Raw genomic sequence first — 27223 nt, forward strand, 5'->3', positions numbered from 1 at the left:
GGTGCTGCCTCTCCGTGGCCTCTGCCCTGGTCCTTCTCCACCCATTCCCACAGCATAGCGAGCACCACTGTGCCGACCAGAAGCCGAACAACAAGGATGGAGAGCCCGCGGCACAGCTGGAGGTTAACCCAAGACCTGAGGTCTCTGTTAGGAAGGTGTCACAGCTAACAGTCCTGTTAATTAAGAGGAACCACCCAAAGCATAAGAATACACCTAGAGCTTCCAAACTACCAAAAAGGAAGGAAACGATCATCAGACGTAAGGCTGGGAAAAAGGGGGAAAAAAAGAATGGAAACAGAAAATGCTGGAGGTGGTGGCAAAGTCCAGATCCACCTGTCACCAAGCGAACGGGCTGACTCACCTCTTCCTCCCCTTCAAAGTTCCCTGGTCTAGAAACCAGCAACCAGAGACTCAAGGCAAGACCAGGATTTTTACAAACTTTTTAAACAATTTATTAGTCTTATTTTCCAGTAAAATATTCACATAATGTCAAAAGAATGGAATGACAAGAGATGTAGCCGACTACCTTTAATTCCACATAAATATTTAAAATCTAAAAACCTCAGGAATCATCAGACTGAGTAGAAATTTGACTCTTCAGAGCAAGTATTGCTTTACTATTGTCATTAATCCAGTCAATAATATGACCAATGACCAGCCGTGGGAAACAGCATGCCTGCCGAGTTGCTTTTTAAAAGATGTTTCATGGAGCCCTTGTCAAGTCAATCCAGGAAGAATATGTTGTTGAACTGCGTTGCGCAAAGCTTCTTGACCTCTTCTGCAAAAAGAACAGAAAACAGTAAGGGAAGAAATTCTCACTTAAGAGGCTATAGGATATAGATTGGTACCTTATTCTGATAATTCTCTGGGAATAAAGTTGGAGATAAAGGTCTTCAACGAATTTGACCTTAAATCTTAGAAGCCTTGATGTGTTTGTAAATCGAGAGAAAGATAAAAAGGCTTGACACACAGGAGACTTTGATACTATTTAGCATCTCTTCTTTAGGCCTGAGAGAGCACAAACCCAAAGTGCCTAAGACATCCATGAGTTGGGGGTTAGGAGTACAACTTCTAAAATCTTGAGGAATCTGACACAAGCACACAAAAACTTGAGCGGCAGCCCTGAATTGAGGACCAGGAGCTCCACAGTGGCATCATTCTTTGGATGTTAAACTCAATTCCAGTTTTCAACGAGGCGTGTATTAACTGCTGTCGTTCCTAATGCAGCAACGAATAACCCTAACCACTAGGCCACCAGGGATCTCTCAAAATGCACATTTTAATACATGGTGTATAAAGCCATGGGATTTTTTCTTCAGCATTAGAGAAAATAATTTTCTTCTGGCCTGTATCAAGTTTCCCAAGAAACAGGTAAGTTTTTCACATACTTTTTCAAGGAACTAAGTTACAGAAAAAGAGACCAAGTGATGGTTTCCTTTGAGCAACAGGGGCCTCTGCTTAAGAACCTTAACAGTCACGTTTGCTCTGTTTACATGCTCCATAGCACACTGAAGAGAGAGAGTCTGTGAAACATCAGCAGCATTAAAATTCTGCTCAGACACCAAACCCTACTTACCATTGACTTCAATCAGGTTTGCATTTTTTTGATTCAAAATAACATACAGCTCCCTCTGGTCGGACTTCTTCCCAACAACCCAGTAATCACTCATGGCTTTCACGATGATTTCTTCATCCTCGTCCACTCTGTAAGACAGGAGTTTCAAGACTCAATTGTTTATTTTATACATACAGCTGGACTCTGACAAACATTCTGAAATAAGAAACAGGAAACCTGAGCTACCTGAAAAGGTCAGGGAGTCAGTCCCCTGTGAGTGACCAGCCACTCCCGGGCTTGATGACATTCGCCCAAGAAGGTGGTCAGGCCCTCTGAAGGGGCCTGGGATCACTTGGTGTTTGGAGCTGATTCTCATTAGAGAGCAGACACCTAACTGGAGAGGGGGTGAGAATTACCTTGTGAAATCACTATTGATGTCACCCAGAATCTTCATTAGATCCGGATGGACAGATGTGAGTGATACGCTGGGTGTCTTCCTCATGTGAACTGTACTTTTTTCTGCTAAATTCATATGGTTGAAGTAGATAAACTTAAACTGGGGTTCTTTTTCAGACCTGTGAACACATGTTATTCAGACATTCTGAAAGAACAATTACACGGAAAAGAAAGTTTCTGAAATATCATAGCATCACCCCAACTATACAGCCACAGTGTCAAAACCCTGCGCGTTGAACGGTGTTTTCAACGGCTAGGCCTTCAAATCAAGAACCTCAGTTAAGACGCAACGTTCGGCAGTAACTTCTTGGATATCTGTGACGTATTCAATATGACTGAATTTCCCACTGAGCTCAAGTATGCATTTTAAAAACCAAAATATTTTAACTGTGATGATTTTCTTTCAAGTACAGTGTTTTATAAACAGTAGTCACTCAGTTATTTGCCGACTAAAGAAAAACCCGGACTGGCTCACGTCACAGCTGGCTTTACTGCGAACACTTCTGCACAAGAGGCTGAGTGCATTCCGTCTGCACAAAGCAAAGCCCTGCTGACCACCACTGCCAGCGTGGACCTCACAGCCTGGGCGGGGCACATGGGGAGGTGTGCATGAGGCCAAGACCAGGGGCGGAGCTGGCAGGCCTGACCCCACACACTCACCCCGCCATCGGGGAGGGCAGAGGGGATGCGTTAAGACCCAGCCCCAGCCACCATCGTGGGGCAGAAAAACCCGGGAACAGCTCCCCAGGAAGCCCTTCAGACAGGGCCAAACAGCACGTGTGTCATCTGGATTCAGAAAACAGCATCCACGTTCTAAGTAAAAGCCACCCTGATTCACCCAAAGCCAGTTAAATGCTCGAAAGTAACCAGGAAGCAGAGTACAAACCCAGATATTCTCTTGTTGATGTTAAACTGCTCACAGATGTCAGATGCCAGCACTGTGAGCTGGGGCCCCACGATGCTGTCCAGTCTTCGGCAGAAATCCAGTGTGGGCTGAATGGAGGCTACGAGTAATTCAAGAAATACTAGTGAGTGTCGGGGGCCAGGGGTTAACGAGCTCGATTTTCACTTCACTGTCTTAACAACAATACGCAAACTACTGATCTGGGAATTAAAACAAGGAAATGATCAGAGCCCTCTCCCCCGAAACAGAAGAGACACAGGGCTCAGAATTAGTTATATTTAAGATGAAAAAGAGGCAGACTCATCACACTGTGGATGTGGACTGCAGCATGCCCTGCGGGGTGGTCAACTTGACTGGCTGCCCTCAGTAAAAGGAGGTCAGATACTTGTTTCACAAACACCACAGCAGCACGCACCGCCCGGTACCGTTGGTCCGTACATGTATTACCTCTCTTAATTCTAAAGCTCCTTTGAGACGGGCGCTCCCTGTGATCGCATCATGGGCAAGAAGGCACAGAAGCAGGCAAGCTGGGACTTTAGCGATATGAGAAACACCAGAGGCCCTCGATGGGCGACAGGGCTTACTGCGGCCTCGGCGTTGCTACGACAACATATCTATCATTCAGGAATGGAAGGGAGCAAAGTGTAGAGAGACAAGGCTTAGACACATGTGTGTACCTACCATCGATCATAAAGCACACAGCTGCGCTCATGGCCTGGGATGAAAAGAAACCAAGATTAGGACATGGTACAGAAAAAGAGGACTGAAATAACTGAACGCAGTGGCCTCGTTTGAATCTTTTTTTAAACATATCAACTTTATAAAGACTTTCTAAAGTCAACTGAAGGAACCTAGATGGAGCTGGATATTAGATGATATTAGAAAAGTATTATTTATTTTGGGCAGGCATGATAATGGCAGTGCGGACGCTAAAACAGACGCCCTTAGTAGTTACAGACGCAAAATGAACTCTGAGGGGAATGACAGGATAATTTAAAATGCTCGAACAAAGAGACAAAATGTGTAGAGGTGACAGATACTATCACCATATTACTAATCAAGCTCTGTGATACGCACCTGGGTATGCATTATTCTAATCTGTTTGTGTGTGTTTGAAAAAACCCTCAGCAAATTAATGTCACCTGTCTTGCTTTTTTTATTATAACAAATACTGCAGTTATGATGAGAGTAAGTAGTGGGAACCTACAGCAAGCCAGAGCGTAAATAAAACAGCCAAAAAATATTTACATTTATCAAAGTCGTGTAATAGTGTTAAAGAAAAAAAGGCCAAAACAGAATGTGTAGGCTTGGGACTTCCCTAGTGGTCCTGTGGTTATGAATCTGCCTTCCAGGGCAGGGGACAGGTTCAGTCCCTGGTCAGGGGACTAGGACTCCACGTGCCTTGGGGCAGCTGAGCCCACATGCTCTAGAGTCCGTGCTCTGCAAGCAGAGAAGCCTGCGTGCTTCAACAAGAACTCAAGGCAGCCAAAAAAGAACATACAGGTTTGTGATGAAAATGCAAAAGGCTTCCTCCTCTGAGGCCTGCCTGCTCCCCCGGCAACCACTGTGACTGTCTAGACAATATGGCTACAGCACCATCACCCTGGCTGTCACGACGGATGCGGCTCCTCTTCAGCCATCGCCCCTGCCCCCCGCCCAGTTTAAGCTACTCTACTTCCTCCGCTGGATGGTCACCTTGCAGCCTCAGACGGCTCAGTCCTCACGCCTCCAGTCACAGCTGCTCTATCATGAGGGCATTAACCTCCCCGTGTCCCTGCGCCTCTCCGCACCTCCCCTTCTCAGCCTCGTTCAGCTCTCACTTCATGTCTGCGTGGTCAAAGCTAATGACATTTATGCTCCTCTGTAACTGAATAGTAATTACTATTTGCCCATAAAGAGGCTGCAGACTGGGTGGCTTACAGGCCGGTTCCACCCAATATAGGTCTTTCTTTTTGTTTCAAGTCATTCTTAGATGCCAACTAGTTTGCTACCAAAATCCCAATTTCCAGCCTCTCCTCAGGCATCTAGAGACCTGGGACCACGGCTCTTCCCTCTGGCCACCACCTGGTCTCCTTGGGACGCGGCCCCTCCGTGTGACACAGGGTCCCGAACCCCGACCCAGCTTGCCTCCCTTGTGTCTGCCATCGGACATTTGTGTGCCTGACCCCTTAGAAATTTATTTAAAGAAAAGAAAACAAAACAAAAAAATGGCCCTTTTAAAGTCTACTAAAAAAGTTGAAGAATTTCAAATACATTAAAAATGTACATGGAAAAGTAACACACAAACCCCAAGGACCATCACTTTCTCAACAACTGTCAACTCACAGATAATCCTGCCCGATTCACCGCCCTGATCCACATATTAATAATCTCTCTCCCCAGGGAAACATCGTAGTTGGAGAAAAATATAAAAAACAATCAAATTTCTAGAGGGAAATTTTTCTCAGGGCAGACAGCAGATGGAGAAACGCTTATAAAAGGCAATCTACTACAACTTAGTAGTCTTTTATTACAGCTGTGAATACATATATTAAAAAAGAAGCAAGACCTCAAATCAGTAACAACCTTCCATCTTAAGACCTTGGAAAAAAGAAGCGCAAACCAGCCACAAAGCAAACAGGAGGGATATGACGACTGGAACGGAAATAAACTAGAACAGAGAACAGAAAAACGAGGAAAAAATGACACCAAAAGACGATCCTCTGAAAAGACAAAACTGAAAAACCTTTAGCTGGCCCATCTAGACCAAGGAGAGAAAAGACGCACGTGACTAAAAGGAATGAGGGGAGACCGCACTCCCGGCTTTAGAGACCATCTAGACCAAGGAGAGAAAAGACGCACGTGACTAAAAGGAATGAGGGGAGACCGCACTCCCGGCTTTAGAGACAGCAGTACAAGCCTGGTACGACAACGCCAACACCAGCAACCTGAACAACCTAAAGCGGACAAATCCTCAAAGATACAACTGCGAAAACTGACTCAAAGGAAAAGAAAATCAGAAAAGACCAATAATAAGTGAAGAGATTACTGCGAAAACTGACTCAGAGGAAAAGAAAATCAGAAAAGACCAATAATAAGTAAAGACATTAATGAGTTGAACACGTCCCCAAAGACAAGTCCAGATGTAGGTGGCTTTACTGTGACCAAACATTTGAAGAATTCACACCTGTCCTTCAGAAAGCCTTCAAAAACAGGATATCAACCTTATACCAAAACCAGACAAAGAGAAGACTTCAAAACGAAAGAGAACAGACCAGCAACCCCTCATGGCCCTGAGCTCACGCAGGTCAAATGGGCCTCCGGGAGGTCTCTGGGAGGCCAGCTACAGATAGTCGGCCACGAGGGTGGTCAGCGGGGCCTGCACCCAGTCTCTGGACGTCAAGGCTTGGGTGAGCCTCCCTGGAAGGCAACACGCCCTACACTCTGTCACCTGGCTCTGCTGGGAGAGACAGGTGCTGTGCCGTCTGCACGACTGTCCGGAGGCCAGCTGGAAGCCTGCGCCTGGTCACGAAGATCAAAGACCCTCTGTGCCACAACTAAGACCCGACGTAGCCAAATAAAAACCACCCAACCTGACATGAACAGGGGGCTTCCCTGGTGGCTCAGTGGTAAGAATCCACTGGCAATGCAGGAGACGCGGGTTCAACCCCGGGGTCAGGAAGATCCCCTGGAGAAGGAAATGGCAACCCGCTCCAGTATTCCTGCCTGGGCAATCCCGTGGACAGAGAAGCCTGGCGGGCTACAGTTCATGGGGTTGCAGAGTCTGAAACAACGTAAACTTACATCCTGACAAGCCAGTATCCCGACGGAAACTCAGACTATCCTCATGAATCAGCGAGCCCACAGCTTTAAAAGCAGAGCGGAGGCAGAATCCACTGAAGGGTGGGCAGGCGTCAAACGACAGTGGCCTTGACAGCCTGACCTGTTCACGTGCAGGACTTGTGAGTCATGGCCGCAGACAGTGACCCTCTCACAAATCACGGAGCTGTTCCATGGGGACTGAAAATAAACCTCTTACTCCAGAAAGCACCCATTTCGAGTTTTACAATAACCAGAACGTGTGAGGACACTGTTCCAAGGATCATGTGAGAGGCCTGCACACCGACTGGTGTACCAGGTGGAAGCTGTGCCAGAAAGATCTACTTTAGCATCGACCTGTAACCCTGGAGCGAGAGACGACTGTTACCTTATAAACAATTAAGTGCAGAGCTTCGTAAGTGTCGTCTGTATTTACAAAAATTTTGGGGAATCTGCATTTTGCTTCTGGATCATTAAGGTTCACGGGGCCAGTGAGGAATCTGAAAAGCAAGCACAGAGATGCGTTGATTCAATCAGGCAGATATAAGCAGGAATATATAAACAGTGCATTCCTATAAAGGGTGGTAATACACACCCCCTTTTTTTAGGGAAGCTAGATACTACTTAGAAAACACCATATCAGAAAATAAAAAAAGAATAATTTTAATTCATTGCAACCAAAAGGATTTCCTTTGCTGATTATTGTCAGCAAAGCAGCACAAAGGCAATTCAGTGTTTGTGATTTTATCTTTACCAGAAAAGATAATAAATCCAGTACTGTCTATCAGAGGGCAGGAGTCCTACCTTCCATAGTGTTGGAGGTTTCCTGGCATTTCTGCCCTTATTGGAGAATCCCTTCCCGCCAACTGTAAACAGATTTAATATCGACAAGTGACTTGTTAGATTTTCTATATTCAACGCTTTGAGAAACAGCATTCGTATCTACTGGTTGACTCCATGCCATGTATCTGTATCAGTTTCCCATATTCATCCCCACCAAAAAAAAGCAGCAGGGGGAGAAGGATTACAGAGGAACAGAAAGGACTCACTGGTTTTAACCAGAACTTCATTGTACCCCAAGTTCCACATATGGGCTTGACAGCAATAACAGAAGGCTGACGCATGCTAGGCAATGACATCAATTACTTAATTTCATCTTGCTTCACCCCTGTGGGGAATGCCCTCTCCCAATTTTCCAGAAGCAGAAACTGAAGTTTGAAGAAGTTCACCAATGCGGCCAGCTCCTGAGTGGAGGGGCCGGGTAGCAAACCCAAGCCCGTCTGACTTCAAAGTCCCTGCCTTTGGTCATGACACTGTGCCTCCTTATAGGTTATTTGTATCACATTCCTGGTTTCCTCTGCTGAAGATACACTATTTCAGTATGTGTAGGAAATGAAAAAAAAAATCCAAATCTAACAAGCATGTTAGCTCAAGTTTATTCTTCTAAAACTTTTTGATGTTCTTCTAGCCCATGTAAGGTTTTAGCATACAACTTGAAAGACTGAAATGCACTGTCAAGTTTGACAGTGAGACACACAGCTAACTCACAGATGCAGCCTGCACTGACCCAAGTCCTCCCGTGCCCGTGTTCCCGCTGCCGCGTTGTATGCTTCTGTTTTAGAAGTCTGGCTCTTCAGACGTTTAATAAAGCAGCACGAGTTTTCAGCGGCTACAACAGCACCGCCCCTCCGTGGGAAAGTCTCCTGAGGGTCCTTCTGAGGGTGTGCTTGAAAGCAGGAGCTTTAGCATCAAGCGGACCCAGAGATCAAGTCCTGGCTCTGTCGCGTACTAGCTGGGGGGCACTGGGTGAGTCATGGGGATCTCCTTTCTGTAAGATGGAGGTGAGGTCCCCAGCTCTCAGGATGTCATGAGATAATGCACGCTTTCTGGGTATGTATACTGTGTCTGGTGTACAGCATATACTCCAGCAACGTGAGTCACTGTATTCAAACTACCTAGAAGGGAAGTCAGGGCAGGACTGGGTCCTTCTCAAAACCTTGAGATTTCTTATCTGAAAGACATTTTCCTGTTGTTTCAAGTCATGGCCTTAAAAAACAGAGCAAGGGAGAGTGTGTGTGTGCACGTGTGCACGCATTCACCCTTGAGTCAAAATGATAATTTCGTGGCTTATGAATCCTTTACCTAATTAAAGCTAAAAATGGATGCTTTGGGGAAAGCACTGTGGTATTATTTACAGTTTTCTGCAGAAAAGTGGGAGAGTCAGTGCCAGAGTGGAAAAGCCAGGCGGCAGTATAAAATCAACTCAGGACTGGATCTCCTGTTTGTAGGTGCAAAGACCACTGTTTTGTCTAAGATCGCGGGCATTCTGAGAGCTCCCAGAACCCAGCCTAAAGATCCAGCTTTCCCTCTTACACCTCTGCAACTGCATTTGAACAAAATGCAGAAAAGCTGGCATACGTAGCTCTCCGTGCTAAGTGACATAAGAGGTTTCTACACCTGTGGATTCCACGTTACGTGGATTCAACCAACTGCAGGTTGAAAACAGTCAGGGAGAAAAAGCTTCAAAGTTTCCGAAAGCAAAATGTGAATTTGCCACATGCTGGCAGCTACTTATGTAACATTTACATTGTATCAGGGTTTTTCTTAGCACTTCCCCATGGATACTGACAGACAGCTCCATCACTGAACATCACATTAATAGTGTAAACTATAGATGAGAACTGCCCCCCCACCACGTCCCTCCACTCCCCTAAGTACCTATTTATCCATCTGTCTCTCTAGAGATTAGTACCCCATCATACCTCAGGTTCGATATGCCTTGGAAACAGAGACGTGGTGAGGTATTTGTATAAAATTCTCATGTCGTCTTGTTCTAATCCGCTCCTGCAACATCAGAGAAGTACTGTGTTAAAAGCCTGGAATTGGTCTTCCGTCTTCCCATTGTTTTGTGATTAAACATCATCTCTGACTCTTTACGTGGGATTATCCAGGGAGCATCAGCAGCTGATGGCCACTCTGCTCCAGGTACCAGATTTCTGGGCTACTGGTCACGCTTTCTCTCACCCACCACCCTGAATACAGTGTACGCTGTGGACAAGGAACTTGGTCCTGTTATGTCTCAGACATGTATGTGGGTTTTAATTCTCTCAATTTCAGAGTAGGCAAAAAGCGGGCAGAGAAACAAACAAACTTTCGGGGAAACCATCCACTCTGAAATGAGACAAAAGTAAGTGGCATGTGGAAAAGTGCAGAGAATCCAGCAGGTGTTGTTGGACTTGATCCAAAATCAGTTTTTCATTTTTTGTGTGTGTGTGTGTAATAAAGTTTTATTAAAGTATAAAGGAGACAGAGAAAGCTTCTGACATAGGCATCAGAAGTGGGTAGAAAGAGTACCCCCCTGGCTAGTCTTTAGCTGGATTAACATAGTCATTGCTGCTGCTAAGTCGCTTCAGTCGTGTCCGACTCTGTGCGACCCCAGAGACGGCAGCCCACCAGGCTCCCCCATCCCTGGGATTCTCCAAGCAAGAACACTGGAGTGGGTTGCCATTTCCTTCTCCAAAAAATCAGTTTTTCAGGTAAGGATATAAACAATGAGTCTGTATCTGGGTTTTTTTTTCCCTATTAAATTGAAATCTCCCTTGATAGAAACCAAGCCTCTGCGTGACACCCCCGAGGCCCTTGAGGCCCTCTCTTCTTTCCCAGGTAAGTCGCAGGTTATGTTAGCAGCCTGGCCTGTCAGCACAGGAACACTCCCTGCCATCAACATTCACAGAGCACAAACGAGCCCGAAACACAAACCCCAAAATGGAATGGCTCTGAGCGAGAGGGCCTTCAGCGGGCCCCGTCCCCAGGAACCTCAGCGGCTCATCCAGGGCAGACCCCTCTCAGCTGCAAACAGCTTGGCCCCCAACGCGGCTGGGGCCCCGGAGGGCTCATGCACATTCACACAGCTCTTCCGGGGTTAGTCTTCGGTCATTGAGAACATTTAGTAACAGTTTATCTTTGCTTCTTAAGTAGCAACACTTTTATCAAAGAAATTATGTTTTTGTCCCTAGGAGACAAGACCCAAATACAGCTTGATGACAGCGAGTTAATTTCCTGATTTTATAGTACCTTTAACTTCTTGGATGTTTTAAAATACTAGCTTCTTTAAAAGAAACTATGAAAATCACATTTATTATGCTAGTTCTTTGAAGATGTTTTTGGAAAAATACCAAAATCAAAATGGGAGTCTTAAACCTAACATTTTCTCCATCATTCATGGAACCAGTTTTAAACTCCCCTGCTCAGTAATTTTAAACAAAATTACCCTAATTTTGGTTTAAACAATCACTGCCTTATTTTGACAATATCTAGAAAGGCGCTTCCCACCCCACCCCACTCTCACCCCCACCCCCGGCTGTTATTTCCAGTTTGACAACCTGCTATCAATCCAGTCACTGCTGTTTTTACGATCCTAAAAGACGGGAGTACCTACCAGATGAGCTGATCATTATAGAGAAAGGCAGTGTACTTGACTATACTCAGGCTTTCTTCCATTCTGTTAATAAAGGACTGGATTTTCAAATAAGTCATTTTATCCAATGGGAAGAAGCTGATCCCACCAAATATGTCGAGTAGATCGCAGGACTGCAAATGCAACGTTTGCAAATACTGCAGGAAAAAAAGCATAAAACTTACGAATAGCGCATAGAAGCTAGTACTCTGGCAGCTGAAAATAATAGGTCTTAATTTGTGGTACAATTACACGCTAGCAAACAGCACATTTACAAGATCAACATGGAGGTGAACCACAGGGAACTGGATATGGAATCAATACCAATTTCAAAAAATTAAGTTCAATGTAATTAGTGTCCTTTCAGCTGTGTTTTCTCTCTGTGAGGTGTTAATTCCTTATTAGTGCTATTCAGATTAGACTGAGCTCTGCACATGGTATTATGGACCATGTTATACTAAAATCACACTGGAAGGGCATGCAGTCAGTGATGATGGACAGGAGAGGAATAAAGACGAGAACAGGAACCAGGGGACAGTCAGAGTCGATAATTATGATCATTAAAGTGAAGAAACAAAAGTAATTCATAGAAACAAAATAATTGAAAAACAGACATTAAAGTAGTATAGGGAGAAAGATCAATTGAGACTCATTCCTCTAAGACAAACTGAATTTGACCAAGGATACTTCCCTGGTGGCTCAGATGGTAAAGAATCTGGGTTGGGAAGTATTCCTGCCTGGAGAATTCCATGGACAAAGGAACCTGGTGGGCTACAGTCCATGGGGTTGCAAAGAGTTGGACATGACTGAGTGACTCACACTTTCACTTTTTTCAGGGTAAAATATGCAAAACTGACACTGAAGGAGAAGGAGAACAATGTAGGGGAAAAGGTCACACTCATGACCACTAAGGGGAAAATCTGCGTCACAGCCGCACACTTCACCTCGAGTCAGTACAGAAGACGCCTGTTTAATGAAACACAATCGATCATGAGAACGTGCGATTGTGCTAATTAACCAATCCACCCCAAGGAAGTTTGCTTTGCTTTGGAATAAGCCCACACTGACAGACACAGGTGGGTCAAGGATGAAGCCAGAAGACATCTCCAAGGTGCTTTAAGGAGCTGGGCACAACTATCAGGAAGCTCTGATTCATGAGCACAAACCGAGGGACTTCCCTGGCGATCCAGTGTTTGACTCTGGGTCTCCAATGCAGGGGGCGTAGGTCTGATCCCCGGTTGGGGATCTAAGGTCCCGTTTGCCATGTGGCAAAATAAATAAATAAAAAATAAACTAAAGGTTAAAACTGAAAAAAAAAAAAAAAAAAACAAATACAAATCTAATCTATTTCCTCACTGGTCTGATTCCGTCCCACTATGCCTGAGTCTCCACGCCAACTCCAATTTCTAGGTTTGTTTGTATGTGAGAAGCAAACTTGTCTGTATTTCTCTAACAGTCAGTTTGATAATTACCAAGATTACAAATAAAATTCCGAATACTTACTCGATGGAAGAATTTCTCTAATCTTTCTTTTAGGAGCTTGACACCTCCATCTTCCATGGCTCTCAGAAATGTACCATTAAAAAGCTAATGGTGTAAAAGATTAAGAAAAAAAAATTTTTTCCTTCAGTTTCCCAATATGACAAGTTCTTCTTTCTCTTTTACATAATTCCACTTATTTCATCCCGCAATTCTTTTTGAATATAGAAAATATTTACATTAGAAAGTCTGAGTTATAAGTCACAAAATACCAAAACACTGTTAAGGGATACTGAAATTTTTGTAAAATCACCCAATTGTTCTGGGCATTTTTAAAAAATCTGAACTCACATCTAAGTTTCACTTTATATAAATAATATTGCTAGACTCCTTATATCATACAAATCTTTGCACTCTCTACCTTCCTTAAGAACATGGATTCTATCATTCACTGATGTAGATATACTCTTAGGACAAGTTGGGGAAAAGAAAAGGGCTTTTTATTGCATGAATTGGTACAGGCGTAAACCTCAATACTGCTTCACAGACCCCATTACTTTCTCCCCATAACAGACACGTAGTCACCTTACAGTCATGATAAAGAATTAAGAATTATTTTAAATGACCCACATAAATTGGGGTAATTGGCTAGACTCTCAACCTAGAAAACATGTCGTGCTTACCTTGTACATGCTGTAGCATTGTTGGAGCACCGAGCTATAAACCTTGTCCTACAAACAGCACAGAAACAGCACAGATCTCATTCGAGGGAAAACAAAAAAATTATCGATTGCATAGTAAAGGTATAGTGACTCTTGGTAAAGCAATATGATGTTCATACACATGGTCCTATAACAGTTGTGTGCTGAAACAAAGAGGTATTTAAATGCAATTATGAACCAGTAAGCCTAGGAGAAGCTATGACCAACATAAACAGCATACTAAAAAGCAGAGACATTACTTTGCCAACAAAGGTCCGTCTAGTCAAAGCTACGGTTTTTCTAGTAGTCATGTGAAGATGTGAGAGTTGAACCACAAAGAAAGCTGAGCGCCCAAGAATTGGTACTTTTGAACTGTGGTGTTGGAGAAGACTCTTGAAAGTCCCTTGGACTGCAAGGAGATCCAACCAGTCCATCCTAAAGGAAATCAGTCCTGAATATTCATTGGAAGGATTGATGCTGAAGCTGAAACTCCAATACTTTGGGCACCTAATGGGAAGAACTTACTTACTGGAAAAGACCCTGATGCTGGGAAAGAATGAAGGCAGGAGGAGAAGGGGATGACAGAATGAGATGGCTGGGTAGATATCACTGACTTGATGGACATGAGTTTGAGTAAGCTCTGGGAGTTGGTGATGGACAGGGAAGCCTGGCATGCTGCAGTCCATACATGGGGTCGCAAAGAGTCGGACATGACTGAGCGAGTGAACTGAACTGAAGCCTAGTTTGGCAATTCTCTCCAGTAATTCTTGGCTGGAAAATCCCATGGACAGAGGAGCCTGGCAGGCTACAGTCTATGGAGTTGCAAAGAGCTGGACAAGACTGAGCAAACAAGTCTAATTTTTAGGAGGGCATCAAACACAGATGAATAGAGGAAGGCAGTGGTAAGAGACAGCACATACACGTTTTTATAAGATTGTGCTCATGGAAACAACAAGCACAACATTCCCCTGTGCCGACCTTGAGAAACTTCTGCCAAAGTGACGTAAGTTAAATCTGAACAAGTCAGTCACTCAAGATAGTAACAATTTTTTTCCTAAAAATATGAAATAAAAAATGACACATTACCAGCAACTCCTCCTCTTGGTATTCAACAACTGGTTTTCCATCTTTACTTTGCTTTTCAATGATAGGATTCCGAACAACCTACAAATTTTGATTTAAGGAATCAATTATATGCGTTTTTAAATTTTCCCCTAACTTAAATAAACTTGAACACGTCCCAACACCAAAATTTCTTAAAGGAGCCCCCAAAAACAAATACACCAAACAGGAGTTTGATTTTTAAATTGCTACTGACTGTACTGTAACTAACCCACTCCAGTGTTCTTGCCTGGAGAATCCCAGGGACAAGGGAGCCTGGTGGGCTTCCGTCTATGGGGTCGCACAGAGTCGGACACAACTGAAGCGACTTAGCAGCAGCAGCAGTACTGCAACGCTCCTCTGATGCAATGACCAGAGGACTTCCCTGAATTCCTAACGGTAAAGATCACCCATAACTGTATAATACAAATTCAGAAAAGTATACTATATATGTAAATACCATGACCATCCAGAAATTTTCTTCTGGTTCGTTGAAGAACTGTCTGTTCTTCTGCGTATGTAAAGATTTTGCAGGTTTTGATGGACTAAAGGTCCTAAAAACGGTAAAAGAATATGTTAGTGACAATCCCCCAGTGGAAGTTTGAAGAACTCACTGAGCTCTGCAAAAGCACATTGAAAGATATTACCTTGTAAACTGTACAATAGCTTCACATAATCCAACGTTTCTAATTTTTTCATTCTTTTCTACTTCATTTGGATAATAAAACAAAATTTTATTTTCCTCCTAAAGTATGGAGAGAGAGAATCACAACATTGACATAAGCATTTTGTCTGTCTTAGCTGTCGACAATACTTAGTGTCAACCTCTCATGTCATATGTGCTAGCTGGCAAGACAAAACAAAGGCCCCTTTTAGAAAAACAAAGATTATCTTCTCTTCACGGTGTAACAAACGCCCACCTGCATGAAAGGCAATTGTGATATTTGGTAAGTCGTATGCCATCTGAACTAAATTAGACAACGATGCTGAAAACTCCATCTTTGGATTTCTTTCTCCATGCTAATTCGTAATACATCAAAGCTTGTAAGAAACCAAGTGTGTGCACGTGCACAGACATACACCTCCCCACAAATTAAACCCAGCAAGTTCACAAGCATTTGGACTGGCAGCCTTTAAAAGGACCGTGATTCCCTGCCAACAAAACTTGGCCCCGGACATCCTTTGAGGAAGTTACCGTCCCCACCTTAAACAAGTAATGATAAAAAACCAAAACAAAACCACTCCCATCCGACTTAACTTATTAATTCGGAAAAAAAAAAAAAACTTTCCGAAGATCCGCCAAGCCTGCATTACAGGACTACCATCTCACACTCTTGTTTTAGTTTCTAGGCGGGGGACTTCCAGCAACAAAGACAAAAGCTCAACTTTAATCATCCAGGGTTAATGTTAAAGAGAACAGAGACTCCACCTGTGTGATTAACCAGACGAACCTTCACTCAATACACAGGCACTCATCTGGGACCTGCAACCAGACCCTGCCCGCGTTGTCTGGGCCCTGCAGCACACCCAGCACAAAACAGTCCGATAAAGGCCAGTCGATAAGGGGAGACTGACAAGCGACGACCCCAGGCGCACCCCGCGGCTGCCCGGGCCGGACCCCATCCGGCAGCCCCCCTACCCGGGGCCCTCTGCCACCCACGGACGCCCGCGCGCGGCCCCGCTCCACTTACCTCTCCCTCGCGCGGCCCGAAGCGCGGGTTGTAGATGAAGAAGCTCAGCAGCGCCGGCGGGAACTGCTTCTCTTGGGCCGCTCCTGCGCCGGCCCCGGACGCCGCTGCCGCCATCCCGGCCCGGCCCCCCAGCCTCGGGAGCCTCCCTCGGCCCGCCCAGAGACAGCTGCCGCCGGAAGACCGCACTTCCGCCTCACTCGCCGTCCCCCCGGAAGTGGTTGCCGCCGGCCCGGAAGAAGAATCCGCAGCCCAGCGTTCCCTTTTGGCGCACCCATGTGGGTTCATTCCCGTTTGTGTTCGGGGTAGGTGTTTTTTCTGTCGATACTGTAAGAGTTAAGTTGAAGTGAAACCGTTTTTGTCTTTTTTTTTTTTTTTACCCCCTCGGATTTCTGCCCTGGCTGAAGGCGAGGATTACGTTTTTGAAGAAAAATGAAATGGGCCTTGTTTTGTGTGAAAGGGATTGTGAAGGTGCAATGGAAGGCCCAACGTTTGGGGTGGTAGTGTGTTCAGTCAGGTAGCTTGCCCGTTTTCATAGTCCACAGGGTCCCACCACATGTTTGTTGGTCTTTTTAGATCCCCGTTTGAGAGACGTCAAGTGACTTTGTGCCTCTCATGACTTCTTTGCCTTCAGGGAGAAAGATAGCTGCAGGTGGCGAGCATGGTGTGTGGCGAAGCGGGACCAGAGCGTGGCCTTCTCCCCACAGTGCCTGGTCCCACGCCTTGGAACTCAGGGCATCGCCCTTGCCAGCCCTTGGGATTCACTAGGTTTGGAGGCCTGTGGGTTGTGGGAGCTGGAACCGCTCGTGACTTCTGATACTTGGAGTTCAAACCCTTGCCGCAGACCGCACGGCCAAACTCAAGACTTTAGTTTAGGTTGCCTTGTCTCTCACAGATTAGGTGTGAAAATAGGACCTCTTATCCACCTTAATAGAATAGACCTTCATGTTTAGGGAGGCGGTGTTGGAATCTGGGCGTGAGACTGAACTGGGTCCTTACTCTAGCTCTGTCACTCCCTGGGCGGAAGTTCTTGGACCCATTATGTAAGGTGTCTCCAGTCTCTGTGCCTAATATGTAAAATAACTAATAGTAAATGCTTTTCTAGTAGAAATTTCACTTTAAGAATAAAATGAGTGGGAATTTCCTGGAGGTCCAGTAGTTAGGACTTGGTGTTTTCACTGCCTGGCCCCAGGATTTTCAATCCCTGTTCAGGGAATTAAGATCCAAAAGAGTTAAATGGGACTGTAATTGTATGTATAGTAGCCCCAGCCCTTCAGATCAGATCAGATCAGATCAGTCGCTCAGTCGTGTCCAACTCTTTGTGACCCCATGAATCGCAGCCCTCCAGGCCTCCCTGTCCATCACCAACTCCCGGAGTTCACTGAGACTCACGTCCATCGAGTCAGTGATGCCATCCAGCCATCTCATCCTCTGCCGTCCCCTTCTCCTCCTGCCCCCAATCCCTCCCAGCGTCAAAGTCTTTTCCAATGAGTCAACTCTTCGCATGAGGTGGCCAAAGTACTGGAGTTTCAGCTTTAGCATCATTCCTTCCAAAGAAATCCCAGGGCTGATCTCCCTCAGAATGGACTGGTTGGATCTCCTTGCAGTCCAAGGGACTCTCAAAAGTCTTCTCCAACACCACAGTTCAAAAGCATCAATTCTTCGGTGCTCAGCCTTCTTCACAGTCCAACTCTCACATCCATACATGACCACAGGAAAAACCATAGCCTTGACTAGACGGACCTTTGTTGGCAAAGTAATGTCTCTGCTTTTGAATATGCTATCTAGGTTGCTCATAACTTTCCTTTCCGGGAGCAAGCATCTTTTAATTTCATGGCTGCAGTCACCATCTGCAGTGATTTTGGAGCCCAGAAAAATAAAGCCTGACACTGTTTCCACTGTTTCCCCATCTATTTGCCATGAAGTGATGGGACCAGATGCCATGATCTTCGTTTTCTGAATGTTGAGCTTTAAGCCAACTTTTTCACTCTCCACTTTCACCTTCATCAAGAGGCTTTTTAGTTCCTCTTCACTTTCTGCTGAAGGGTGGTGTCATCTGCATATCTGAGGTTATTGATATTTTTCCTGGCAGTCTTGATTCCAGCTTGTATTTCTTCCAGTCCAGCGTTTCTCATGATGTACTCTGCATAGAAGTTAAATAAACAGGGTGACAATATACAGCCTTGACGTACTCCTTTTCCTATTTGGAACCAGTCTGTTGTTCCATGTCCAGTTCTAGCTGTTGCTTCCTGACCTGCATACAGATTTCTCAAGAGACAGATCAGGTGGTCTGGTATTCCCATCTCTTTCAGAATTTTCCACAGTTTATTGTGATCCACACAGTCAAAGGCTTTGGCATAGTCAATAAAGCAGAAATAGATGTTTTTCTGGAACTCTCTTGCTTTTTCCGTGATCCAGCGGATGTTGGCAATTTGATCTCTGGTTCCTCTGCCTTTTCTAAAACCAGCTTGAACATCAGGAAGTTCACGGTTCACATATTGCTGAAGCCTGGCTTGGAGAATTTTGAGTATTACTTTACTAGCATGTGAGATGAGTGCAATTGTGCGGTCGTTTGAGCATTCTTTGGCATTGCCTTTCTTTGGGATTGGAATGAAAACTGACCTTTTCCAGTCCTGTGGCCACTGCTGAGTTTTCCAAATTTGCTGGCATATTGAGTGCAGCACTTTCACAGCATCATCTTTCAGGATTTGGAATAGCTCCTGTTGATTGTTAATTGCCCTTAATTGTTAATTAAGCCCCAGCCCTTAATTGTTATTCAACAAGATTGCTGTCATTACTTGCTCTTGAAAGACTCCCTCAACTAGCTTGCTTTAGTGTATGACAGTCTTTTGTTAGGAAGACATGTTTTGACATTACAGTAATAATTTTCAAAGAATTTTAAGGTAGCAAAATCTCCTTTCCCCCTTTTATTGCCCCAAAGTCCATGGAAACTTCTACAAAATAGACACAGAGCTACCCTGGTTGAATGTGAGGCTGAGTGGCAGAAATGAGACCTAAGAAAACCTTCTGCTGGCCTTTTCCAAGAGCTGCCCCTCTTCCATCTCTGTCTCCTTGAGGGACCCTAAAGCACTTGTACAGGACGCTGCAGCTCCAGGGAGCATAATTTGAAAACTCCAGGTTAAAGAATTCCTTCCTTTGTCCCAGAGCAAATGCTTTTGGAAGAGTGGTAGAAGGAGCCTGGGGCTTAGATTGAACAGCCGAATTTTAGTTCTGATTTTGTCACTTGCCATTTATATGACCTTTGATTAATCACTTCTTTGAGCTCCAGGTTCTTCCTTTGAAAAATGAGATTAATACCTACCTCAAAGGAGAACTGCAAATATTACGTTAGATGACACAAATGAAAGTACTTTGTAATGTGCAAAGTACAATTACAATAAAAATGTGGTGAGATAACATTTTATTGCATTCTCCCCAGCATGCCTTTACTTCCTTGTTTACTTTGCATTCTATGCCCCAGTCAGTCAGTTGCATCTATCGCCACAGGAGATCAAAACAAAATGAACCAAACAAAATCAGAAATCAAAATGCTTTTTAAGTTTCAAAAGCTAAGGAAGCAAGAAGCTTAGATAGTGATGCATCCTCCTTTTTCACAGTCATAGGGTGTGCATGGGTGGGAGGTGGGTGGAGTAAGCATGATAGACACTTAGGTGTGTTTCGAGGTCTCAGAGGAGAGAGGGTGTAGGTGTATACCTTGTTCCTTGTGGAATGGGGAAAGTGGCAGGTCTTGCAGAGTGCCCCTCTGTCAAGCATGATGCATCAACAGTGGAATAGCTGTGGCCACATGAATGTCTAGGCATCTAGGCAGTAAGTGGTACTTGACACAGGAAGCAACTAAATGTTTTACTTGTACACGGAAGTAATTCAGAGAAAGCCAGACCTGAGAGGCCATAAGATTAGAACAAAGAGAAACTAGCTGTGGCCTAGGTGGACCCACCGCTGAAGTCCAGAAGACTGGAGAGGAATGAGGTTGACTCAGTGGTCACTCGTATGGACTAAGCACCAGTTACTCCTTTCCCATGCCGGGCCTTGCATTACCCACCTCTTTTGTGAGCTAGGGAAATAAGGGTGAAGAGGCTGAATTCTTGACATTGTCCTGAATTATGATTCTGTCTCCCAGCAGGACGAAATTCAAATCTATGTCCAGTAACAGAAATAGAAAAGTAGATCCAAATCATTAAAAAAAAAAAAAAAGGGAAAATTAGATCTCTTGCACAAAGAATTTGTGAACTCAGAAGCAGGGGACCAAGATGGAGATGTAGGAGGTTTCTGATCTTCCCTCCTTCCCCAAATGTAGTGAATGTACAGCTACACACAGAGAAATTTAATCTGAGAGAAATCCAGAGACCAACTAAATGTGAGGTGAGACTCCCATATGTGAGGTGAATGAGAAAATAGCCACAGCAAAATGGATAGGAAAGTCTGAGCCTCACCCTCTGTGCAGCACCGTACAACTGGGAGGGAATCTCCACCAGGGAAGCCCTGGTGGACTCAGATGGTAAAACTCCTGTCTGCAATACAGGAGAGCCGGGTTCGATCCCTAGGTTGGGAAGAACCCCTGAAGAAGGGAATGGCAACCCTCTCCAGTATTCTTGCCTGGAGAATTACATGGGCAGAGGAACCTGACTGGCTACAGTCCCTGGAGTCGCAAAGATTTGTCCAGGACTGAGTGACTAACACACGTACACACCCCCAAGGAATAGACCCTCACGTTACTTGGCTTTGATAGTCAACAGGGTTACTCACAAGTTCCAATGCACATAGTAAAAAAAAAAAATTTTTAATAGGTTCGAGAGCACCCCCTAGTGGGTGTATACCTGGACTCAGTGCCAAGGGAGTAGGCTGCTCTGACTGTATGAATTTCACTGTCCTGTATCCTGAAAGAATATCATTAAGGTAACATTGGACTTAAACTTCATGTTAGACGAGATGACCCAAAAAAGACATACAGAGAACATTCTATTCAATAGCAACAGAATACTCATTCTTCTCAAACACACATGAAACATTTTCCAGGATAGATCATATGTTATACCACCAAGTAAGTTTTAATAAACTTAAGAAGATTGAAATCATATCAAGCATCTTTTCCACTGACAAATGGTATGAAACTAGAAATCAGTTACAAGAAGAAAACTGGAAAATTCACATATACGTGGAGATGAAACAGCATGCTTTTGAAGGACCAATAGGTCAAAGAAGAAATCAAAAGGGAAATAAAAAATCTTGAGACAAATGACGATGGGAACATACTATACCAAAACTTAATTGGATGCAGCAAAAGCAGTTCAAGAGGGAAGTTTATAGCAATAAATGCCTACAGGCAGAACAAAGATTTCGAATAGACAATCTAACTTTAAATCTGAAGGAACTAAAAGAAAGCAAACTAATCCTAAACTTACTAGAGGGAAGGAAATAACAAAGGTCATACTGAAAATAAATGAGATAAATACTAAAAAGACAATAGAAAATATCAGTGAAACTAAGAGCTGGTGTTTTTGACAAGATGATTAAGATTGACAAACTGTTAGCTAAACTAAGGAAAAGAAAGAGGACTTAAAGTCAGAAATGAAAGAGAAGACAGTACAACTGATAATGCAGAGATACTAAGCGTCACAAGAAACTACTATGAACTGTTTTACATCAACAAGTTATATAAACTATAAGAAATGGGTAAGTCACTGGAAATACATAGCCTACCAAGAGTGAATCATGAAGAAAGAATCTGAACAGACTAAGTACTCATTTGGAGATTGAATTAATAATAGAACCCTCCCAACCACAAAAGCCTAGAACTAGATGGCTTCACTGGTAAATTTTACCAAAATTTAAAGAATCAATACAAATCCTTTCCAACTCTTTCAAAAAATAGAAATGAGGGAAACACTTCTAAAATTTTACAAAGCCAGCATTATCCTGACCGAAAAAGATACTACAAGAGAAGAAAATGACAGCCAATATCCCTGCTGGACATATATGAAAAAAAAAAGAAAAATTAGCAAACTGAGTTCAACAGTACATTAAAATGATCTTATACCATGATCAAGTGGAATTTATTCCAGGGATGCAAGAATGGTTCAGCATCCACAAAATCAATGTGACCTCCCACATTAACACAGTGAAGGATAAAAGTCATATAATCATTGCAATAGATGGAGAAAAGGCATTTGACAAAATTCAACATCCTTTTATGATTAAAAACTCCTAACAAATGGGATATAGAAGGAATGTACCTCAACATAATGAAGGCCATAAATGATAAAACCCCAGCTCACATCATGTTCAACAGTGAAATGCTTAAAGCTTTTCCTTTAAGATCAGGAACAAGACAAGGATGCCCACTCAAATCACTTTTCTTCAACATAGTTGTGGAAGCCCTAGCCTGAACAAGTAGGCTCACTATTTCTTTTTGTAAAGAAATATAAATGTATCCAAGTCATAAAGGAAGCAATAAAATTGTTCCTGCAGATGACATGATAAGACTCTACCAAAAACCTGTTCAGTTCAGTTCAGTTCAGTCACTCAGTCGTGTCCAACTCTTTGTGACCCCATGAATTGCAGCACGCCAGGCCTCCCTGTCCATCACCAACTCCCAGAGTTCACTCAGACTCACGTCCATCGAGTCAGTGATGCCATCCAGGCATCTCATCCTCTGTCGTCCCCTTGTCCTCCTGCCCTCAATCCCTCCCAGCATCAGAGTCTTTTCCAATGAGTCAACTCTTTGCATGAGGTGGCCAAAGTACTGGAGTTTCAGCTTCAGCATCATTCCCTCCAAAGAAATCCCAGGGCTGATCTCCTTCACAATGGATTGTTTCGATCTCCTTGCAGTCCAAGGGACTCTCAAGAGTCTTCTCCAACACCACAGTTCAAAATCATCAATTCTTTGGCGCTCAGCTTTCTTTACAGTCCAACTCACATCCATACATGACCACAGAAAAAACCATAGCCTTGACTAGATGGACCTTTGTTGGCAAAGTAATGTCTCTGCTTTTCAATATGCTATCTAGGTTGGTCATAACTTTTCTTCCAAGGAGTAAGTGTCTTTTAATTTCATGGCTGCAATCACCATCTGCAGTGATTTTGGAGCCCAAAAAAATTTAGTGAAGTTGCAGGATATATAATATCAATACACAAAAATAAGTTGTGTTTCTATACACTGACAATAAAATACCAGAAAGTGGAATTAAGAAAACAATTTATAAGTATATAAAAAAATAAACTACTTAGGAATAAATTTATCCAAGGTGAAAGATCTGTGTACTTAAAATTATAAAACTGTTGAAAGAAATTGAAGACAAAATAAATGGGAAGATATTCTGTGTCCATGGATTGGAAGAATTAATATTGCTAAAATGTCCATGCTACCAAATGATCCATAGATTTAGTGCATTACTGATCAAAATTCTAATGATATTTTTCATAGATACATAAAAACAGGGAAATACAAATCAAAATCACAATATCACCTAACACTAGTTAGGTTTATTTTTAAAAAAGAATAAGAGCAAATGCTGGCCAGGGTGTAGAGAAAAAGGAACTCTGCTGCACTATGAGTAGGAATGTAAGTTGGTGCAGACACTATGGAAAACAGTTTGGAGTTTCCTCAAAAAAAAACAAAAACAAAAACAAAAACAACCGAAAAATTGAACTACCTTGTGATTCAGCCATTCCACTGTGAATATATATCCAAAGGAAATGAAATTATCTGAAAGATTTCTGTACTCCCATGTTCATTGAAGCATTATTCACAGTATCTGAGGTGGAAATAACCTAAGTGTCCATTGATGGATGAATGAATAAAATGTGACACATATGTACACAATAGAATATTATTCAACCATAAGAAAGAAGGAAGTCATACCATTTGCATCAATATGGATGAAACTGGAGGGAATTATGCTAAGTCAAATAAGCCAGACAGAGAAAGACAAATAGTGTGTGGTATCACTTTTATAGGAAACCTTTAAAAAAAAAATGGAACTCATAGAAAGTTGAATAATGATTGCCAGGGACTGGAGTAGTGGTGGTAAAGGAAATAAGGAGAGGCTGATAAAAGTTACAGACTTTTGTTTATAAGATGAATAAGGAACTTCACTGGTGGTCCAATGATTAAGAATTCACCTGCCAGTACAAGAGACACGGGTTTAATCCTTGCTCCGGGAAGATCCACGTGCCATATGGGCCAATAAAGCCCATGCACCACGATTACTGAAGCCCACGTGCCCTAGAGCCTGTGCTCTGCAGCAAGAGAAGCCACTGCGGTGAGTAGCCCCTGCTTGCTTGCTGCAACTGGAGAAAGCCCTTATGCCACAACGAAGACCCAGCACAGCCATAAATAAATAAATGAAATTATAAGATGAATAAGATCTGAGGCTGTAATGTGAACGTGGCGACTATAGTTGATAACACTGTATAATTGAAATTTGCTAACAAGGTAGAATTAAGTGTTTTCATTAAAAAATAAATGTGAGGCAATGGATGTGTTTCTTACTGGTGGGAATCTTTTCATAACACGTGCATATGTAAAATCACCATGGTCTACACTTTAAATATATCACAATTTTAAATGTCAATTACACCTCAATAAAGATAAGGAAAAAGAATCTGTGAGTTCAAAACTCCAAGGGAATACGTTAAGGCATTGTTCCAGGTTAAGAAGTCACAGTTCCAGGGTGGGAGGTTCTGGACGTGTCCTCACATACGTCCGTCTCCCTGCTAACAAAAAATGTGAGCCTATAGATGGTCACTGATGAGAGTCATCATCTTGTTCCCGTTGTCCAGTGCAGTGCCTGCCTTAAAGGATACAGTATGTTGATGGATGAATTATGGAGGTAGGGAACAGGGACAATGGAGAAATGGACTTCCGTCTTTCATAGTTCCGTCTGCTGCAAGCTGTGCAGACAGAGCTCAGATCACAGGCTGATTTGACATTCTAGTGAGTTCTCTCCTTCCTACACTCAGTACTGAGCTCCAAGAGGAAGCTGTTGAGAAGAGGTCTGGGTGTGATACACACATCCAAGGCCACCTGTACAAAGAGCCACTTCCTCCCACTCTGTTGGCAGAAATATTAGACCCCTGAGTCAAGTAATTGACCTTTTTTTCATTGACTTAGAGCCCAGAGACTGTGTCATTCTGAGGTGACCTTCATCCTGAGTGTACATCTCTCTCCTGCAGTTAAAATTGCCCTTGATTTCCATCTCTTCCTGTGATCACTTGTAAAGGATCTTCCACTTGTAAAGGATTCTTTTATTAAAAAGTGAAAAATCTGAGGCAGTTTGGTAAATCAGTATTGGAAAGTGAGAATCATCTAGGAAATATATATTTATATAAATGTATGTTATATATAATGTAATTTTCAGGTATTATATAATTATGTAATAAATATAATCATATATACAAATATGTATATTACAGGTATTATGAACCAGTGAAGCCTGGTTCAGTAGTCTCTATAAGGCTCTCGCCTTCATCTGATGCTGAAGCTTGAATTCTGCAGAGCATGCAGGCAGGAAGGGAAGATGAATGTAAAGAGAGTGAGGACAAGCTGGAGCCCCTGGGAACAGACTGGAACTTCTATCAGTCTCTCACTGCTCCCAAAGCTGGATTTCTTTGTCGTAAAGGAAATGCTTCCGGAGCTGGGACAGAATGAGATCCCCACACCACGGAGCGGAGCCAGCGGGTAAGGTACTCCCCCACCAACCTGCAGAGCACCAGTATCACGGCTGCTTCGCTCCCACCCTCCAAATCCCAGGCAGGATGTCTCTTGCTGCCCACCCTAACCAGATACCTGTAGCCTAAGCAAGATGACAAATTACAAACCTGCCGAACAGCCCCTGCCAAGGTTTGGTACAGTGAGGTGGTGGGTGCGCAGGTGTTTGCTACATCTCTGTGGTCTCAGATGTATGTTTGAAATACCTTACAATTTGAGGTGTGAATCTATTTACGTGCATTGTAGAACCCCTAAGAAAAATGTTGTCAAAATCCACTCCCTTCCAAAAAAGTTGACTTTTTGAAACCAGTTAAAACATTGTGTAAATGAATAGCCTTTCCAGTGAATAAATTAACAGGCCAGGTGGAAATGATCTTGGTGATTCCAATTTCATCTGTCTTCTTAAGTGTTTGCAAAGTAATACCATACCTTAACATTAGCAGAAGAGATACCAGATAGGTTTTTGCTTGAAATTGGATTCCCGAGTACTCATTACATGAAATTAAACTGTAGTCATTGTGCAGAATTAACTATGTAGCTTGTAAACCTGAACAATTCAACAAATATTTCACATCTTCACTGTTTTGCTACACTTTGTGTTTGAGCTGGAACAAGCTGCAAAAACCTGTATGTTAAAATAATTGTATAAACATAATGTGCAGAAGCGGAAGCAAAATGCTAATATTAGAAGTATTTTAATAGTTTTCTTTAGTCTCAACAATTAAGCACATACACAAAGCTTCCTTTGAGATCATATTCCATTCAACTATAAACTACTAAATTATAAACTCAAATTATAGTTGTACAAAGAGTCAAAGCCCCTGATGCCACCCTGTTTTATAAGCAATTAGGAAAAATAACAGACACCAGGTTTTTCAGCTCTGTGACCTAGTGGGCAATGTGGGCCCTCATTTCGAAGTCAAAATATCATCATTCTACTGCTGAGAACATGCTTTCTTGAGGTGGGCTGTTTGTGTAAATCCTGTGTTTGATTTTCATTTTCTCTAGTTGCTATGCTCCCCCATTTAGAAGCCTCCAGGCTCGTCTCACGGGTCTGTAATCCTGCCAGCTGGAGAGAGCGGCTGTTAACATGTTGCTGTATGTTCTTTCACTTTTTTCTTTCCCACGAGGCACATATTGAATAGGAACCACTTAAAAAGGAATTGCTTTGTACAATATTTATATAATGACTAAACTAGGGTAATTTTTGAAAACATTTTCTTCTTTTCAAATGATACTTACTGCTAAAATTTGGAAATGCTAATGTTTCTACAAAATTTCAACCTAGATAAATAACTCCCAAAATAAAAAGTGCTAATTCACAAATGTGTCTGAATGCCTGGAGTTGTTATTAC

At 43.1% G+C, this 27223-nt stretch overlaps 1 protein-coding gene and 1 long non-coding RNA gene across 2 annotated transcripts; one reads left to right on the top strand and one right to left on the bottom strand.

Moving 5' to 3' along the window:
* Positions 1-428: 428 nt before the first annotated feature.
* CCZ1 (CCZ1 homolog, vacuolar protein trafficking and biogenesis associated) lies at positions 429-16349 on the bottom strand. Its single transcript, XM_025274529.3, has 15 exons — positions 16142-16349; positions 15098-15195; positions 14911-15004; positions 14436-14513; positions 13332-13379; positions 12673-12756; positions 11152-11327; positions 9476-9557; positions 7518-7579; positions 7102-7213; positions 3597-3630; positions 2898-3015; positions 1972-2130; positions 1577-1704; positions 429-778 (listed from the first exon to the last, which is right to left on the bottom strand). Exons 1-15 carry the CDS (start codon positions 16253-16255, stop codon positions 723-725), a joined length of 1443 nt encoding a protein of 480 aa, XP_025130314.1. The 5' UTR covers positions 16256-16349; the 3' UTR covers positions 429-722.
* On the top strand, positions 16326-27194 carry LOC112581729. Its single transcript, XR_003106316.3, has 3 exons — positions 16326-16443; positions 25574-25838; positions 26877-27194. It is a non-coding gene; the product is annotated as an uncharacterized LOC112581729 (long non-coding RNA).
* The last annotated feature ends 29 nt before the right edge of the window (positions 27195-27223 follow it).

This window comes from Bubalus bubalis, chromosome 24 (assembly GCF_019923935.1).
Source record: "Bubalus bubalis isolate 160015118507 breed Murrah chromosome 24, NDDB_SH_1, whole genome shotgun sequence".
Lineage (NCBI taxonomy): Eukaryota > Metazoa > Chordata > Mammalia > Artiodactyla > Bovidae > Bubalus > Bubalus bubalis.